General features: G+C 39.6%; 1 protein-coding gene across 8 annotated transcripts in view; it reads right to left on the bottom strand.

Annotated features, from left to right (window-relative positions):
• The window catches only part of PTK2B (protein tyrosine kinase 2 beta), a 170,014-nt gene that overhangs the window by 42,738 nt on the left and 106,924 nt on the right, over positions 1-20,352 (bottom strand). For all 8 annotated transcript variants that reach the window (XM_056813097.1, XM_056813095.1, XM_056813094.1 and 5 more), the window contains 3 exons: positions 14,027-14,205; positions 12,607-12,694; positions 11,215-11,294 (listed from right to left, as the gene is read on the bottom strand). In XM_056813097.1, coding sequence (XP_056669075.1) covers positions 11,215-11,294; positions 12,607-12,694; positions 14,027-14,205 — 347 coding nt within the window. The remainder of the gene's footprint in view (positions 1-11,214; positions 11,295-12,606; positions 12,695-14,026; positions 14,206-20,352) is intronic.

Below are 20,352 nucleotides of genomic sequence, written 5' to 3' on the forward strand. Positions count from 1 at the left end.
AGCAGTTCCACAAATCTCTGTTTCATAAGATAACCTTTCAAATATTTGAAGATAATAATGAAGATAATGTGAAGATGTCCCCTCAAACCTTCTCTTCTCCAAAATAAATAGTTCCTTCAACTATTATATTTGAATAAAGAAGAATGTCAGGGAGTCAGGAAAGAGAATGGAGTAGACAGAGAATAACAGGGAATGACCAAAATAGGAAGACTCTTATGAGCTGTAGGATTTAAATTAATGTCCAATACTCCAAGTGTTATATTTCATAAAGTTTATTAATAATCACTTGAAGTAGAAGGAATAAAAAGGAAATAGAAACAAAAAAACCTAATTAACAAAATTTAAGACCACGTGACTAAGTTGTTTGTTTAAAAAGCCCAGGAAGACAAGAGAGCAAGAGGAGGGGCTACACCAAATTTATATCCTCCCTGCCACAGCACTTAATGTGAGGAGAGTGAGGTGCTGGGAATTGTAGTTTTTAGGGTAACAGATTCTAATTACACAGAGCCCATTCTCTTCCCGCCACCCCTATCCTCACAAACCACTCATGATTACTAATTGGACTCTTAGGGACTGCCTTTGATTTTCATTTTAACTAAATTTCACTTGGTTAAAAATATTTGATGAATAAAGGCTAGTGGGAAGCTGAGCAGAAAACTGATGAGAGCAATGTTGATGAGAGTTTTGAGGTTAGGTATAGACTCATTAGTTACACTATTCTAAGTGTCAATAACAGAGAAGAAAAGAATTTGACAACCACAAAGTGCTCAATTATACTTTTTCTATTAAAATATGGCATCTTAAAATTGCCAAATACAGATATGATTAAGACACAACAATAATGAGAGAAACATGTCATTTGACCTAGATTGGTCTCCTCTCCCTAATTTCTGTTATCAATAGCTACTCAATTTAATCTTGAAATATAAACTTCCTTGACTAGCTTCTTAGGTCAAAGGTTTTCTGAGTCTGTGCCTTGGCTATTTGGCAGTCAAATCTCTAGACTATTTTCTCTAGTAAGGGTAATGAATTACTTAGATGATTACTCACTCTTCCGCCACTGAAACTCTTCCACTGAAATATACTATTTATGTATAGAATGAGTGAAAAATATTTACCATGGATCTATTTTAAGCCAAGAACCCTCTCCTGCTATTTCTGGGGATTTGTTTGTTTGTTTTTCAAATTTCAGTGTAGATTTACCAAAAGCATTTTACCATCTTCCCCTCTCCCCTCTCCATTCTTTTGAATCATCTAAATTTATTAAGAATTGTGAGAACAACCATTCTGGAGGGCAATTTGGAACTATGCCCAAAGAGCACTAAAAGACTGTCCTTTGATCCAGCCAAAGCACTGCTCAGGTTGTACCCCAAAGAGATATTAAGGAAAAAGACTTGTACAAGAATATTCATACCTGAGCTCTTTGTGGTTGCAAAAAATTGGAAAATGAGCCCTCCGATTAGAGAATGGCTGAACAAATTATGGTATATGTTGGTGATGGAATACTATTGTGCTCAAAGGAAAATGAACTGGAGAAATTCCATGTGAACTGGAATGACCTCCAGGAATTGCAGTGAGAGGAGCAGAACCAGGAGAACATTGTACACAGAGACTGATACACTGTGGCACAGACGAATGTAATGGACTTCTCCATTAGTGGCAATGCAGTGATCATGACCCCGAACAATCAGGAGGGATCTGCAAGAAAGAACACTATCCACATTCAGAAGAAAAACTGTGGGAATAGACACACAGAAGAAAAACAACTGTTTGATTACATGGGTCAAGAGGGATATGATTGGGGATATAGACTAAATGAACATCCTTAATGCAAACACCAACAACATGGAAATAGGTTCTGATCAAGGACACATAATAACCAGTGGAATTTTGTGTTGGCTATGAGAAGGGTGGGGGGAGGGAAAGAATATGATTCTTGTAACCAAGGAATAATGTTCTAGATTGACTAAAAAAAAGGAAATTTAAAAAAAGAAATATTAAAAAAAAAGAATTGTGAGAACAAAGCTTCTTTTAAACATGATTTCACAGTAGATTTATAGGATCTCAGATCTAGAGTTGAATGAAAAGCTAGAGGTCATCTCATCCAACTCTAATTCTACAGACGAGAAAAGTCAGGTCCACAGAATTTAAATTACTTGCCCAGGATCACAAATCTAGGAAATAGCAGAGCTGTGCTATGAACCCAGATCCTTCTGATGCTAAGCCACTTTATAAACTCTATATATTACTTATTGATACATTGACTCCCTTTCTAAGTTTCCTCATATTTGTTTATTTAACAGTGCCTTCCACTTCCTCTCTGCCCCCATACACATCTGGAGAATCATTTAGAACCAATCAAAACTCATTTGAAAAAAGTCAGCTATAATAATACAGATGGAAAGTTCTCTCTGATCTGATCTAAGTAAAATAAACAAATCCTTACAGAAATGAGGACTGATTAGTCATTGCTGTCAAGGCCTCTAAATCAATGTATCTCATGATTAACTTTCTAACTGGTGCACTGTTTTGTTTATGTAGTTTAAGTCAGAGCCAAGGACTCAGCTTAATTTGTATTTGCATTATGTTTTAAAAGTTTGGACAAGTCCTATCTAATCATTAGAAAATGGGGCAGTCTTATCTTCAACTGGGGAAATTCCTGGATTTCTTTGTTGTTTAGTTGTTTTTCAGTCATTTCTGACTCTTAGTGACCCCTTTTGAGATTTTCTTGGCAAAAATATGGGAATGGTTCACCATTTCCCTCTCCAGCTCATTTTACAGATGAAGAAACTGAGGCAAATGGGATTAAGTAATGTGCCCAGATCACAAAGCTAGAAAGTGTCTGAGGCAGGATTTTAATTCAAGAAGTAGTCTTTCTGACTCCAGACTCGGCACTAGCACTGAGCTACCTAGCTGCCCCAGGATCCTAGAAAAGAACCATCAATTTCAAATTCCAATTTGTAAGAAGAGGGGAGAATGAAGAGGGGCATGAAGACAAATTAGTTGCACTAATCGGGCATATATATTTAAGATGGGCAGTTGAGATTTATTTGAAAAGAAAAGTGGTAATTTCATAATTCATGATCTGATTTAAATGCAGTCAACATAGAGGATCCTTTCCTTTCACCTAAGTCCCAGTACTCACCCTAAATGGTTCATAATTACCTGAGAAACCTGGGTTCAAACCTGACCACAGATACTTCCTAGCTATGCAACTCTGGGCAAGACACTAAACTCCAATTACCTAGCCCTTACCATTCTTCTTAGAATTGATACTAAGACAGACGAATTTAAAAAATAATAATTAACTGAGCAAAGGATAATATAATTTAGCTTGATCTCTCTTGGAAAAGTGAATTAAGGGGCAGCTATATGGTTCAGGAGGTAGAGAGCCAGGTCTGGAAATGGGAGGACCTGGGTTTAAAATTGGTCTCAGGTATTTCCCAGCTGTGTGACCCTGGGCAAGTCACCTACCTCTAGTTGTCTAACCCTTACCACTCTCCTGCCTTGGAATTCATTCTTGGTATTGATTCTAAAAAAGAAGGTAGGTTTTTGGTTTTTTTTTAAACCCTTACCTTCCATCTCTTTTTTTTTAACCCTTACCCTTCATCTTGGAATCAATACTGTGTATTGGTTCCAAGGCAGAAGAGTGCTAAGGGCTAGGCAAAGGGGGTTAAGTGACTTGCCCAGGGTCACATAGCTGGGAAGTGTCTGAGGTCACATTTGAACCTAGGCCCTCCTGACTCTAGGACTGGCTCTCAATCCACTGAGCTACCCAAATGCCTCCCTTACCTTCCATCTTAGAATCAATATTGTGTGGGGGTTCCAAGGAAGAAGAATGATAAAGGCTAGGCAATGGAGGTTAAGTGAAGCACCCAAGTCACACAGCTAGGAAATGTCTGAGGTCAAATTTGAACTCATGACCTCCCATTTCCAGGCTTGGCTCTTGATCCACTGAGCCACCTATCTTCTCCCAAAGTAAAGGTTTAAAAAGAAGAAAAGGAAAAGAGAATGTATATAAGATCATAGGCAGAAATAGAAGACGTTTCAGGGATTATCTAATTAAGTCATCTCTTTTTACAGATGCAAAAACAAAGGCCCAGGGATGTAAAATTATTTGCCTGAAGTCAAAAGGATAGTAAGAGGCAGAGATGGGATTTGAACCTATGCATTCTGTCTCCAGGAACCCCAGTCACATTCTATTTAGTTCTATTAAGTTCATATCATGCTTGATTCATATCAGGACAAATAATCTCTTCATCCAGTGACTTATTGGGTTATTATGGACCTTTCAGGAAATGGAGATAGAAGAAATAGTCATGAGTTTGGTATCAATCAATCAATAAAAAAGCAAGTATTAAGTACTTACTATATGCCAGACACTGTTCTAAGGACTGGGAATACAAAGACAAAAAGTAGAAGCAATCCCTGCCTTCAGGAGCCTACGTCCCAACAGAGAAAACAATGTGTTTCTCTATATAAGGAACAAAGTACCTACAAGGTACTTTCAGAAAGGAAGGCACTAGAAACTGTGGGTGATGGTAGATCAGGAACGTGGTACTTGAGCTGAGTCCTGAAAGAAGACAGGGATAAAAGGCTGAAGAAGCAAGGAGGGAGAGCATTTCACACATGGTGACAGCCACTACAAAGGCCTAGAGATAAGAGATGGGGCATCATAAATAAGGAACAGTAAGTAGGTTTGGACAGAATGGCTAGGATGGCCAGTGTGGCTAGATAGTAGAGTGTGTGGAGGTTCACTGAGAGGATGTTGGTACCTGTGACAGTAATAGGGAATATTAGAGGATGATGGATGAGGAGCAGCTAGGTAATAGGTGGATAGAGTGCCAGGTCTGGAGTCAGGAGGACCTGGGTACAAATCTGGCCTCAGACATCTCCTAGCTATGTGACCCTGGGCAAATTACTTAACTCTGATTGCCTAGCCCTTTCTGTTCTTCTGTCGTAGAATTGATACTAAGACAGAAGATAAGTGTTTTTTTTTTAAAAAGTTCATGTTGAATTTGAATTTGAGAGGTCTATGGGACATCCAGTTCAACATGTCAAAACAGGAAATTGGAAACACAGAAGTGGAGCTCAGTAAAAAGACTAGGGCTGGCTATATTGATCTGGAATCATCATGCATAGAGATGATTTTAGAACCCAGGGTTCTGAGGAGATTACCAAGCAAGAAAAGAGAAGAGGCTCAGGATCGAAACTCAAGGGACAGCCACAGTTTGTGAGGCCATAAGATGGATGAGGATCAAGCAAAGGACACTGATAATGAGCAGCTAAACAGGTAGGAAGAGGGATAAGAGAATGCATCAAGAGAACCAGATAGGAAAGAGTATACAGGAGGAGAAAGTAGTCAACAATGTCATGCTGCAGAGAAGTTAAGGAAGATAAGAGCTCTCCAGTAGATAGGAAAATTGAGAGATCATTGGTAACTTGGGAGAAAGTCATTTTAGTTAAGCAATGATCTCAAGTCATGTTGTAATGGGTTTAGACAACAGGAAAAGGAGAAGTGAAGCACTAAATATAGATATTTGTTATTGAACCCGTACTTTCTGTCTTAGAATTGATAATAAATATTTGTTCTAAGGCAGAAGAGCAGCCAGGACTAAGCCATGAAAGTTAAATGACCTGCGCAGGATCATGCAGCTAGGAATTGTCTGAGGCCAGATATGAACTTGAATTCTCCCAACTCAAGGCCTAGAACTCTATTCTCTATGCCACTTAGCTGTCTCTGAATAGAATTTTTTTTTAATGAGTTTATCCAAGAAGGGAAGGAAAGATTGGATGATGGCAAGGAGGGATGACTGGATCTAGTCAAGACTCTCAAGGATGGGGGAGACTTACACCATGTTTGTAGGTAGCAAGGAAGACACAAGTAGATAGGGAAAGACTAAAAATTAGAGAAGGAGGGATAATACTAAGGGGAAACACCATTGAGAATATAGGAGCATATCTGGTCAAAGATACACATAGAAGAGTTGTCCTTGGCAAAGAGATAGGTCAACTCTTTATCATACCCTAAAGTAAAGGAGGTGGTTATGGGAAATGATCAGGATAAGAAGAGGGAGCTCAAAGCAAATGCTCTTTTTATTTTTAGTAAAGCATGAGGTGAATATCTCTTCTAACTTGAAATTTCTGCCATAATGATCTTTCCCTAAAATATGTAGATTTGAGAGTATGCTTATCTCCATGAAGTAGAAACAAATGGAAATTTACTGGTGGCAGTGACTGTTTGCTGTTTTTATGAAACAACATGGCGCACAGTAGGGCCAGGAAGACCTAGGTTCCAGTACCATCTGTGACACATAATGGCTATGCGACCCTGAGCAAAACACTCAATTTCTCAGTGCTCTAAGCAACTCTCTAAGACTAGATAGGGGAACAACTAGGTGGCTCAGTGAATAGAGAGCCATGCCTGGAGATCAAAGGTCCTTGGTTCAAATCTGGATTCCTAGCTGTACTCTCCTGGGCAAGTAACTTAACCCCCATTGCCTAGCCCTTACCACTCTCTTCTACCTTAGAGTTGATACTTAGTAAGAAAAAAGGGCTGCTTGTACAAAAATGTTTTTAGCAGCTCTTTTTGTAATGGCAAAGAACTGGAAATTGAGGGGATGTCCATCTATTAGAAAATGGCTGAAGAAGTTGTAGTATATGGTTATGATGGAAAACTATTGTGCCATAAGAAATAATGAATAGGATGATTTCAGAAAAATCTGGAAAGACTTTATATGAACTAAAACAAAGTGAAATCAGCAGAACCAAGAGAACAATGTATACAACAACAGAAATATTGTATGATGATCAACTGTAAAAGATTTAATTATTATTGGCAAAACAAGGTTCCAAAAAAATCCAAAGCACTCTTTAAAACAACAAAAAACAAAAATACTATCCATAGCCAAAGAAGGAACTGTTATAATCTGATTGCAGATCAAAGCACTCTATCCTTCACTTTATTTTTTTCATGAGTTTTTTTAAACCCTTATCTTCCATCTTAGAATCAAAACTACATATTGGTTCTAAGGTGAAATTGTGGTGAGGGCTTGGCAATGAGGGTTAAGTGACTTGACCAGTGTCACACAACTAGGTAATGCCTGAGACTGGATTTGAGTCAAGGATCTCCAATCTTCAGGCCTGGCTCTCAAACCACTGAGCCACCTAACTCACATATTGTATATATGATATGTTTCTTCAGTCACAATATGAGGATATGGAAATATCTATTGCATGAAAGCACTGATATAACCTATATCTGACTATTTACCTCTGTGGGGAAGGAGGACAAAGAGGAAGAGAGAGAACCTGAATTGCAAAAGGTCAGAAAACCATTGTCAGATTTTCAATTGTCAAAAATTGCTTCTATGTATAATTGAAAAAATAACAATAAAATTCAAAATGGAAAAAATAAAATTCAATTAAAAAGAATTGATATTTAGTATTGATTCTAATATAGAAGGTAAAGGTTTGTTGTTGTTGTTGTTGTTTGTAAAGACTAACAAGAGCTAACCTGCATTTCTAGAGGGAGTTTCCAATATATAATAATAACTAGTCATTTATACAGTAATTTAAGATTTGAAAAGCCTGGATATCCATCAATTGGGGAATGGCTAAACAAATTGTGGTATCTGATTGTAATAGAATACAACTTCATCATAAGAAATTATGAACAGACTAATTTTTAAGAAACCTGGAAGGAACCAGATTAGATAACAAACAGTGAAACAAGTAGAATCAGAAGAATACACAACTTTGGAACTAATACTGGAAGAATAAATGAAGAATGTTACCTCCAGAAAGGGAACAGAAAGATAAAGCATGAAAAACATGACTTATAGGAACAGGTTGGCCTCTCTGACAATATCCTATGTGAAGCAGGGAGAGTGCAGAGGGGTTGGGCCACTTGTGGAAGGGATCTATTATGCAAATATCAAGAAAAGCAAATTAAACAGATAGCAAATTTATCATTTCACCATTGTAATATCTTCCTTTTCTTTATATATGGAAATGCATGTTTTATTTAGTTTTGTAAACATTTGGAGTAGTAACAAAAAATTAATTTAAAATATTTGTACAACCCTTTATATATGTTAACTCATTTGATCCTTAAAAGGATATGGGGAGGTAGAAACTTTTATTATCTCAATTTTATAAATAGAAAAACTTATATGTGGAGGATAAATGACTTGCCTAGGATCTCAAAACCATTAAATATTTGAGGGAGAATTTTAACTCAGATTTTTCCATACTCCAAGTCCTGTGCTCTATCCTCTATGCTATTCAGCTATGAAATATCAGTGTAATCACTGTTTCTGTCCCTGTTTCTACCCTTACTATTATTGATGTTGTTAGAAGAATTTAAGTGACCCTTTAAAATTCACCAAGTTATTTATATGCACTTTTGAACCCTATCACAATACAGTGAGGTAGGTTCTGCAGGTATTATTATTTCCATTTTACAGATGAGGAAATTGGGACTTAGGAAGGTCAAGGCTTAATTGTGGTCACAAATCTAGTAAGTGTCTGGAGCAACCTGGACAAACTAGCCCTTTTGCCAGGTCTGGGAAAGGGGGAAATACCCACAGCCAAGAAAGAAATAGCCAGAGTAATTAATGAGTCCTTAGTAATAATTACAAAAAAAAAATCAAACCAACCTTAGTACATGCACTCCCTTGGTTGCCTTACTTTTTATTTGATAGTGTCCCTGGTATGAGGACTTTTCCTATCCTGCATTGATGCATTTGTTAAAGATATCTAGAGTATAAAAGAATGGATCACCAGGAGTGGAGATGGGGGCAATGAGCCATTGGTAATGCCGCTGTGGTCCTGGCAGAGCTGGCGGCTCTTGGTGGGAACTTGTATGTGCAGTGGCATTATTCCAGAGTGAGAACAATGGGAAACTATAGGTGCTGTGTCACAAGCTGAATATGGACTTGAAGTAGTTTTTGGTTTTCTATCAATACATTATTAACCAGGTAAGTTTCTTACCAGGGTGAGCCAAGTGTCTCTCCCATGAATCCAGAATCGAGCTGTTATATAGACATCCTGCTGTTATAATCACTCAGGGCTATTTGACAGTAAATCTTACAAAGTATTTTTGGAAGCCTGGATGTGTGACCTCTGGGAAGGCACAGATCAAAAAGGAAAAAGGAAACTCTCCAAATGCCTCTTCAGTGGCCAGCACCTCCTTAATTTACTTTGACAAATGCCTCTAAAGAGTTATTATTTAGGAGAAACTAGATGGCCCAAATTTGAGCCAGACCTGGAGATGGGAGGTTCTGGGTAGAAATCTGGCCTGAGACACTTTTTGGCTGTATGACCCTGGGCAAGTCACAACACCAATGTGCCTATCCTTTATTGCTCTTCTGCCTTGGCATTGATATCTAGAATTGATTCTAAGACAAGTGGTGAGTGTTTAAAAAAGTTTCTCTCCTTCTTTCAAACCTGTTCTAGCTTATCTGCTTCTAGTGAATAAATGGGATCATTTTCTTAATTTCTTATGGCAGTAACAGCTTCTGACTGAATCAGAGCCATAAATAAGGTGAGGTAACTAGAGCTTCAATTCACAGTGGTGACAAAGAGGAAAATGGGAAGGGAATAAACATTTACATAGCATCTACTACATGCCAGGCATTGTGCTAAGCACTTAACAAATATGAACTCATTTGATCCTCCCAATAATACTGCAAGGTATATGCTATTATTATCCCTATCTTACATTTGAGGAAATTGAGACAAACAGAAACTGAAACATTATGGAATGATCATATGTCATTGACTTTGCTTCTAAAAGCAATACAATGATCCAGGACAGTCCTGAGGGACTTATGGGAAAGAATGTTCTCTACCTCTAGAGAAAGAACTGTGGGAGCAGAAACGCAGAAGAAAGACATATGATTTATCACTTGTTTATATGGGCATAGGATTTGAGGCTTTGGTTTTTAAAAGATTACTCTATTTAAAAAATGAATAATATGGAAATAGGTAATGAGTGATAGCACACATATAGCCCAGTAGAATTGCTTGTCAGCTCTGGGAGGGGGAGGAAAAGGAGAGGGAAAGAATAGGAATAATGTAACCATGAAAAAATACTTAAATTAAAAAAAATTTTTTAAGAATACTAGATTTGAAATAAAAAAATCTGAAATGGAAATTCAGATCAGTCACTCACTGTGTGCCCTTACATAAATCACTTAACTTTATTGGGTCTTAGTTTCTACATCTATACAATGAGAGGGTAAAAAGTACTAGATGGTCTTTCAAGTCTCTTCTAGTTGTAATGATCTCTGCTATGCCTTCTGTGGTTATCCCTGAGCAGGCTACACTCTGAGGGCTAGAACAAAAGCCAGAATTCTCTAATGAGTAGAAAGTGGGAGTAGTAATAAGGACTCCCAGAATCTCCCAAAGATATGGAATAACCAGAGGACTAAATAGTTTTCCCCATCCCATCACTCACTCTCTTTTCATCAGGCTGGGGTGACCTTACATGGGATATATAATAACTAAGAGATGTAGCTAAGTGACAATGTTCTTCTGTCTCTATTACCACATGATAATGCTTAGACAGAACTGGGAATAAAGACAAAGGTATCTACTGAATGGAGAGGCACAAAGACAGTGAAGAAGCAAATCAGTTCCTTCCCCCAGAGGGGAAGGACTCCAGAATTGCCTCTAGTCCAACCCCTCCACTATGGAGGTGAGGATGCTAAAACTCAAAAAAGGGAAGTTACCTACCCAAAGACACTGAAGGACTTAAAGACAGAGCTAGCAAGGATAATGAAACTAGGTCCAGATCTTCTGCCTCCCACTCCCCAGGCCAGGGATCTGTTTAGTCCAGAGTGGAATGCCTTCTCAATATAATTTGTAAACAAAGCTAGAAAGATAGGTAGATAAGCTGTGCTGATTTTAGGTAGCCAGACTTCTTAGTACTGAGTGCTAAGGATATAAACAGAAAGAAACCATAAGCAAATGCAGGAGGGAGATAGGGATAGTTGGACCAAAAAGGGGGTCAAAATATACTGCCAAGAAGCCAGGCTTTAGTCTTAAATCTTCCACTTTATCTCCCCTTTCTTGTTCCCTTCCCCTAGCCTTAGGAGGGAAGCCTGGGTCAATGGTGTACTGGAAAACCAAGAACTAGAACCAGTCTCTGTCCATGGTACCTGGCTCAGCTCTAGACAGTACCCAAGCGAGAGGCCAAAAGTCACATACCTGAGCTCCAGACAGCCCAACTGGAGTGCCATGCCTTCACTGACCTTGCTGGCATAGCGTTGCATATAATCATTCCGTAGCTGTGGAGCAAAAAGGGACATGGATTAATCAATGAGCATTGATTAAGTGTTTACCCTGTGCCAGACACAGAAAAAGGAGGACAAACAAAACAAAAACAATAGTCTGCCCTCAAGAAACTTGTATTCTATCAGAGGAGATGATATGTATATACATACATATCATCTCCTCTGATAGAATACATATATATACATACATATGTATATATATACACACACATGCACACACACACATAAGTAAATGCAAAATATATACAAGGTATTGACACAGTAATGGGGTGGGGTGTAGGGGAGATGCACCAGCAGCCAGGGGGAAATTAAGAAAGTCCTCAAGAAGGATAGACACTTCAGATGAGCTTTGAAGGAAGCACGAAATTGGAATGCATTCCAGGCATAGGGGACAGCCAATAGAAAGGTAATAAAGCCAGAAAATGGAGTATTCTGTATGAGGAACAGCAAGTTGGCCAAATTGGGTGCATGAAGGGGAGTAATGTGTAACAGTCAAAGAGACACGGGCTAGATTTAGATGGAGAAGGTCAAAACAGAGGACAAAAAAAAGGCCAAACAGGGTTTGTATTTTATTCTAATAGCAACAGGGAGCTGCTAAAGCTTCTTGAGCAAAGGAGATGGCATATACTTGTGCTTTAGGAATATTATTATGCACCAGGTATAGCAGAGAAGGCAGAGACGAGGCAAGTAGATCAATTAGGAGGCTACAGAAATAGTGCTGATGGGATGTGATAAGGAACTGTAGGAGGGTAAGGGTCCAGGGAGTTGAGAGAAGGATGTGGATATAAGATGTTATGGAGTCAGAATCAAGACTCAACAACATCCAATTCTGTGCCTTCACTAAGCTAAGATTCTCAGCCCAAAATCCAATCTCCTTCTCTTTCATAACCATCCCAACTGAAGGTGTAAGGTTTCATTTCAGTTTTGCTACTCATTTGTTATATGCCCTGGGGCAATAAACTCTCTTTCCCAGGACCCATTTTCTCTTCTTCAAGAGTCTGATCTTCCAAGCAAAAAAATTCCCCAGGAAAGTAGAAGAGATAGAAGAGCTTTGAACATAGGGTCAAACTAGGGAGATGGAAAGATGACAGCACAGAAGCCACCTGGGGAGCCAGCTCTAACATTCTAGAAATCCAAACTGGGGGCAGATTTGGGAAACTAGACACTAAGGCCAGGGAACAAATGTCACTCACTACAGGCTGCCTGGATCAGCACCCTGAAAATGCTGGGCTTTCTCTTGTTCCCCCCTCACTCTTACTTCCAAGAGAATGAGGACAAATGAGACTGGGACATGCAGAATTCTCACCTGTTGGTAAAAATAAAGCAGCGTAGTTCTGTCTTCTTTCAGGGTCTCCATGAAGTCCTCTGGCAAGTAGCGAATCTGCAGGTCATACCTGAGGCAGGAAATTCAGAACCTCTGGTCTGGGGTGGGGCGGCTGGTGCCTGAAGGGACCAGCAGAGGAGGGGCAGAGGCAGACAAGGACCCTGGCATGCAGGAGCCCTTCTGGGATGTACTGGGCTCTCTCTGAACCCTTAATCAAAGCCTGTTCCCTCCCAGACAGAGAAACAACATGGGATGGTAGAGCAATGAATTTGGAGTCTGAGGAACTGGGTTCAGAGCCCAGCTCTTTTACTTGTTACCAGTTTGACTTTGGGCAAATCACTGACCTCTTTGGGCCTCAGTTTCCAATTACATAAAATATTAGGAGGTTGAACTACATGGCCTGTGAGGTCCCTTCCAGCAATAGTATCATCCTATGGTCACTGGGGTGGGGGAGAGGGTACAGAATCACATAGTCAGGGCTCCTGGATTCTGTTTTAGCATCTGTCCCATCACCTGGTGCCTGCCTTTCTAACCACTGGTAAGAGTAATAATAATAACAATAATAACAACAACAAACAACATAAAACACTTTAAAATTTTCAAATCCCTATTAATACTTTACCTCATTAGGACCTCATAACAATCCCATGAAACAGATAATATGGTATTATCCTCATTTTACAGATGAACATTGAAGCACAAAGGGAAAAGCACTTTTGGAGTCAAAAGACTTGGGTTCAAATTTCTACTTCTCATGCTCACTAGCCATATGACCTTGGGCGAGTTATTTAACCTCACTAGGTCTCAGTTATCTCGTCTATTAAATGTATTAAATGAGGAAATTGGAGTAGATGGTCTCTTGAGGTCTCTTCCAGATCTGGAAATATATTCCTAAACCCCCATGAGCTCTGTTAAGTGGGAATGGTGGGTTCATGGTGAGCTAAAGATAAGCTTTCCAGAACTCAGTGTATAAAACTACAGGAGGAGAGGAACCTATGGCTCTCCTCAATTTCCCTAAAATTCTTCTCTCTTCCATGATGTTGCAAACTAATAATTGAGGTCATTTAGTCAAACTCCTTTATAGTTGAGGAAAATGAGACCTAAAGAGATTAAGTGGTTTGCCCTAAGCTCACAAAGGAAATCAATAACAGAGTCAGGATCTGAACCCAGGTTCAAAATCACTATATGCACTGCACTACACTGCCTCTCTCTGATTCCGAGGCAGGGTCTCTGGAGAAGGAAGAAAACCTCTGGCCTAGAGCTTCCTGAGCTAATCTTTCTATAGTGCCCCTACTACCCCAGAGACTCAGAAGGAGCCCTGGGATGATGGATGCTTCCCCAGACCTCTAGCTGGTCCATTCCAACACTTTTTCTACCCTAGGGATTTGCTTCTCTCTCCTACCTCCATTCAGCTTCGACGTGTAGACACTCATACTTCTCCTGCACCTCTCCCACTGTCAGCTGGGGGTGCAGCCAGTGGATTTCATCTGACTTCATGTGTTTCAGCCTCAGGCCATAGCACTCAGTCAGCTGGATGTTAGGTCCAATGCGCCCACTTAGCAGGATGGAGGTGATGATCTCCTGTAGAAGAGATGAGAGAGAAAATGAGAGTCACAGGGAGAAGGCAAGGATCATAGATCAAGGGCTAAAGGAGAGTCCATCTCATACACAGATGAGGAAACGGAGCCCAGAGAAGTTAAGCAAATCATTCAATGTCACACAGGCTGTAAGGAGCAGAACCAGGAGCTGAAGGCAAACCCTCTGACTCCTTCCACTGTCTGCAAAGAAGAGGAACTATGGAGGCAAGGAAGGATGACACAAAGAGTAGGGAAAAGAAAGAGTAAATTTCTGCAAGAAGTTTAAATGTAAAAAATGACTTCGTATACTATCCAAGGCATTTCCTTGAATGCAGGAAAATATTAGGAATGAAGAGTGGAGTGAAGGTGAGTTAGAAAGTGAAGCCTATTTGACATGAATAGACCACCTTTAGCTGAACCAGGCACCACCATTACAGCAGAACAACTAATCTGGGAGTCAGGAAACTTGGGCTCTGACATAGACAAGCCATTGGTCTCCTTACGTGTAAAGCGGAGGGGCTATGCTAGATGATTTCTGAGGATCTTTCCAGCTCTCACATTCTATTGTTTTATGTCTTTGAAGACGAGTTACTACCAGTTCATGTCTGATTGACTATAGCCCATCTCCCAATCCTGGGCATTTTCATTAGCTATATCCCATTGCTGAGTGCTCTCCTTCCTCATTTTCTTCCTTCCAGCTTCCCTCAAGATCCAGCTAAAATCTTATCTTCCACAAGAAGTTTTTCCTAGACTTACATGAACTGATCCAAAGTGAAGTGAGCAGAAGCAGAACACTGTATACAATAACAGCAATATTGTTTAATGAACAACTGTGATTGACCTAGTTAATCTCAGCAATACAGTACTCTAAGGCAATCTCCAAGACTCATGATGAAAGATGGCATCCACCTCCAGAGAAAGAACTTACAGAGTCTGAATGCAGACCAAAAACATACTATGTTTTACTTTTTTCTTATATTTTTATTTGAGATCTCTTCTCTTCTACAAAATATCTAATATGGGAAAATGTTTTACCTGATTCCACATATAAAATGCTTACTTCAAGATTCTAATGCTGCCTTCATCTCTGACTGGTGAGTAAGTCGCCTTGCCTTAGTTTCCCTGTCTGTAGCCAGCTTTCGCCAATAATAAATAATATTCAGATAGCAATTTAGGGTTAAAATACTTTATAAATGTTATTTGATCTAAGCTTCTCTTCAGTCCTGCTTTTGTTGTTGTTGTCGTCTAGTTGATTAGCCCTGTCTGACTCGTTAGAACTCCTTTTGAGGTTTTCTTGGCAAAGATATGAATGAGAAATGATTTTCCATTCCCTTTTTTAGCTCATTTTATAGATGAGAAAATTGAAGCAAATAGAATTAAGTGACTTGTCCAGGGTCACTCAGCTAATAAATGTCTGAGGTTGGATTTGAACTCAAGTCCTCCTGACTCCAGGTCAGCTCTCTCTCTCTCTCTCTCTCTCTCTCTCTCTCTCTCTCTCTCTCTCTCTGTCTCTCTCCTTTCCATCCTAGGTTTGATATTAAATATCAGTTCTAAGGCAGACAAATGGCAAGAGCTAGGTAATTTGGGATTAAGTGACTTGTCCAGGATCACATCTAGGATGTATGTGAACCCAGAATCTCCTGTCTCTAAGAGTAATGCTCTATCCACTGTGCCACCTGACTTCCCCTTCACTCCTGCTAGGGAGGTACTAATGTCCCCATTTTATAGATGCATACAGATGTCATGGTGCCCATTTCATTAAGCCCCAGAGTATTACACAATCTCCTATCACCCTAAACATCCACATAGGAAAAGCTAAGTGCATGAAGAAAGCATATTGTTCAAATTATGACATGCAATTATGCAGACAAGCTGCAGAATGCATCCTCATCCAAGTGGTCCTACATGCCTAAAATGGAAGATAGTTGGTGATAGATATACACACATGCTTACATAGACATGCATGTATACACCGACACAAATGTATGCATACATACATATATGTGTGCCTATGGTCTATACATATAGGTATGTGTATAGATATGTGAATATATCATAATAATCTCTATGTAGATGGATGTGTGTTTATGCATGTTTATGTGTGGGGGGGTGCACATTCATTCAACTAGATGGCACAATGGATAAAGTACCAGGCCTGGAGTCAGGAAGATCTTAGTTCAAATCTGGGCTCAGAAACTTCCCAGCTGTGTGACCCCTCGGTTTCCTCTGTAAAATGAGCTGGAGAAAGAAATGACAAACCTCTCCAGTAACTTTGTCAAGTATATAATTGAAAATCTGTTACCCTAAAAAAAAGCCCTAAATTTCCTGAGAGCCTACTGACTTCCTGTCATTACATATTTCCTGTAGACAGGGAATAAATATCCAGTGGGCAGTCTTACCTGCCTCTCTTTTTGGCATGAAGTCAGCAATATTGGTGGTGAGTGGGGATTTTGAAAATGGCTAACCAGTCATGGCCACATGGTCTTTATTTTGTATCTTTGTTATTCCTTGATTTTCTAATGATCATTTAACAAATCCCTTAAAATATAACATTTTTATTATTGACATTAATTTTAAATTTTACATAAGAAATCCCCACCCATCCGAAAAAGGGTCATGAAATGTTGGTTGGACAGAAAAATGACTAAACAACAACATATCTCTATATATATTTGGGGTAGACAGAGCAAAAAGGTAAAGAATTCAAAGAGATGGTTCATTTCTTTTCCTGTTTCAAATCCAGATAGCCAGGGTGACCAAACCTGCCCAACTATAGCAGTAATGGGAGGGAGGTCCATCAGGCTATTTGAAGAGATCATTGGCTAGGGCTGGGTTGGCAAACCTATGGCACATGTGCCAGAGTCTGCTAGTACTGAGGAAATTTCTCTTATCACCAGCCACTCTGCCTAGCAGCTCAATGGGAGCACTTCTTCCCTTCCTTGTCTGGGGTAAGGCTGGGAGCACACATGTAGCATGAGGGTTGCAGTTTGGGCACTTGGTCTCTAAAAGGTTTGCCATCACCAGGCTAAGGGTTTAACTGTGGTCAAGGCATGCATTATATTCTCTTAATTCCTAGCTTTAGGATTGGAAGGGAGTTTTAGAGATCATCAACTAACTACTTAATCAATTAATTAATTGACAGAAAGCCTGATTTTCTGTAGATTTAAAGAAAGGAAAAAAATACAAGTTTGGACTAGAATTGTAACTGAAGCATTATGGACCTAATCTAGGAGACTTTGTAGCAACCTAGGGTTTGCTTAAATGAGCATAATGTTATCTATAGGCATATATATATATGTATGTGTGTATATATGAATATATATCTGTATATTTATAGATTTCTTTTTTCAAATCAGAAAACATTAATAACATTCCCTAGGAGCTTACAGAGATGATACAAAGCAGGGCAATTAAACAGGTTGTGAGTTCTAAAGTCAATTCCAGTTTGGGGTCTAATTTAAATCAATAAGCATTTATTTAGTGCCTACCATATACAAGGCACCATGCTAAGAATGCTGTAGTGGGGGGGGGGTAAAAAAGGAAATGAAAAACCATCCCTGAGAGGAGATTACATTCTTCTGGGGACTTTTATACAATCTTAAGTACAAGATCATTTGAAGAAGGAGAAAACCCACTGAGAGCAGAAGAATAAAGAAGGGCTCCCTGCCTTTATAAGTCTTGAAGAGAATGAAAGATTCTAAAAGGCAGAAGGGAAGAGAGAAGGTATTCTAGGCAAACAGGATCACCTGTGTGAAAGTAGGATGGTGGGAAAGAGAATGCCTGGTTTGAGGAATAGCAAATAGGTTAGTTTAGGTGAAAGGGGGAAAGGAATAAGCATTTATCAGGCACTAACTATGTGCTAAGTGTTTTATAAATATTATATCATTGTCTCATTTAACTGGAATAGATATTGCATGAAGGGGGATAATGTGAAATACGATTGGGTAAGTATTCTGGAACCAGAATATAAATTGAAGAATTGGTATTTTTTCTTTGGGGCAATGGGGAGCCAGTGGAGCTTCTATAGACAGGGGAGTTTTATATATAGTTAGTTAGTCAGTCAGTTAGTTAGACCTGTACTTCAGGAATAGTTTAGTGGTAGCTATGTGGAGGATGGATTGGAGAAGGGAGAAACTAGAATCAGGTCACTGCTGAGTAGTATGAGCAAGAGATGATGGAGGGCTAAACTGGAATGATGGAGAGAAGGGGACAGACGTGAGAGATGTTAAGAACTACTTTCCATGTTCATAATGCAGTTCCAGATGTTCTGCTGCTGTGTCTTGGTCCTGAGAAGTAGATTCACATAATAGATAGAAAAACAGTCCTGGAGTCAGGAAGACCTAGGTTCAAGTTCTACCTAGTACACAAAATGACTGTGTCTGTGGGCAAGTCATTTTACCCCTATCATAAGACCCTACAACTCTTTAAAGCCAGATATTGGGGAAGAGTGTCTATCTGCCTTGGTACAGGGAGGTCCCTACACTGATAAATGCCCAGGTCCAAAAATCATGGCAATTTCCATATAGCCTCTTAAGAGCTAGAATTTATTTACACAATGCCATAAGATTAGCAAAATACAGTATATGTTATCTCATTTGATCCTCACAACAACCCTGAGAGGTAAGGGCTATTATTATGTCCATTTTATAGATGAAAAAATTGAGATTGAAAGGTTAAATGCATTGACCAGGATCACATAGCTAGTAGGACTATGAAACAAGATCCAAACTCAGGTCTTCCTAACCCCAAGTCCAATACTCTACCCACTATACCACCTAGCTGCCTCGTAGGCCAGTCAGTCTTCTTCATTTTACACAAAAATGGGTAACACCGATATAGCCTTTAAGGTTTGCATAGTCTTTACACACATTATATGTAGACCTTCAGATGAAACCAATACATATGCATTAGACTTGTATATGAAACCTTCTAAGCGTGTTATCTCCTCATTAGAATGGGAGCTCCTTGAGAGCTTTTCTATTTATGCCCCTAGTGCTTAGGATGGATACTTTGTTGCTGTTGTTCAGTTGTTTCAGTCATGACTGATTCTTGGTGGGCCCATTTGGGGCTTTCTTGGTAAAGATACTAGAGTGGTTTGCCATTTCCTTCTCTAGCGTGTTTTACAGATGAGGAAACTGAGGCAAATGGTTTTTTTTTTAACTCATTTTTCAACTCGGGTCTTCCTAAGTCTGGGCCTAGCTCTCTATCTAATATACTGCCTGCTTACTCCTGCTTTGTGTATAATATGTGCTTAAACAAGCTGTTTCATTATACATTCATTACCTCATTTGAGGCAGGTCCCATTTCATAGATAAGGAGGTTCAAGAGGCTAAGTGACTTTTCCAAGTCACATGGCAAACAATGAAATCTGTGATAGGATTGGAACCCAAGGACCCCTGATGCTTAGTTCAGGACCCTACCCATATTACTATACTATGAAAGAAGGGGTAGGAAGAGAGCAAGAGTCATAGAAAGGGGAGAGGGAGGGAGAGAAGGAAGAGGGTAGAAAAGGGGAAAGGGAAGGGGGGAAGAGGGAGAGGGAAAAAGGAGAAGAGGGAGCAAGAGAGGGAAAGGGGAAAAGGGAGGAGAGGGGCAGAGAGGAGAGAGGGGAGAGGGAGGAAGAAGGAAGAGAGGAGAGAGAAGGAGAAACAGAAATAGAGTCACAGAAAGAGAGGAGGAGAGAAAGAGAATGAAAGACGGAGACAGGAAGAAAGATGGAGAGAGAAGGAGAGGGAGAGGAGGACATAGGGGAAGAAAGGGGGGGTAGAAGGAGGAGAGACAAAGGAAATCACAATCAACAAATATTTATTAAGCACCAACATTTTAGACCAGTGTCATTTCTTGTGGTTCCCTTAGGTGATATTGAACTATGGTATAAGAAGTATCTGCAGCTTCTTTCTTTTTAATCAAGGGGGGGGGGGGGGGAAGAGAAAAGAAACCTATATCAGGAGAGTGGGGATTTCAAGAGATCCATCAGGGGAGGAGGAGTGTTGGACAAACTTGGCAAGACTCAGAAACATTCCTGGTACAGAGTGTTCAGACAGATAAGGGACAACCATGGAAGCTGTAAACAGAGAAGAAACAAGACACAGGCAGGTTGCATACAGTCGAGTCAAAGAAGTGGGTGAGGTGGGATAAGACGCAGCCTTTC

Source organism: Monodelphis domestica, chromosome 1, assembly GCF_027887165.1.
Source record: "Monodelphis domestica isolate mMonDom1 chromosome 1, mMonDom1.pri, whole genome shotgun sequence".
NCBI lineage: Eukaryota > Metazoa > Chordata > Mammalia > Didelphimorphia > Didelphidae > Monodelphis > Monodelphis domestica.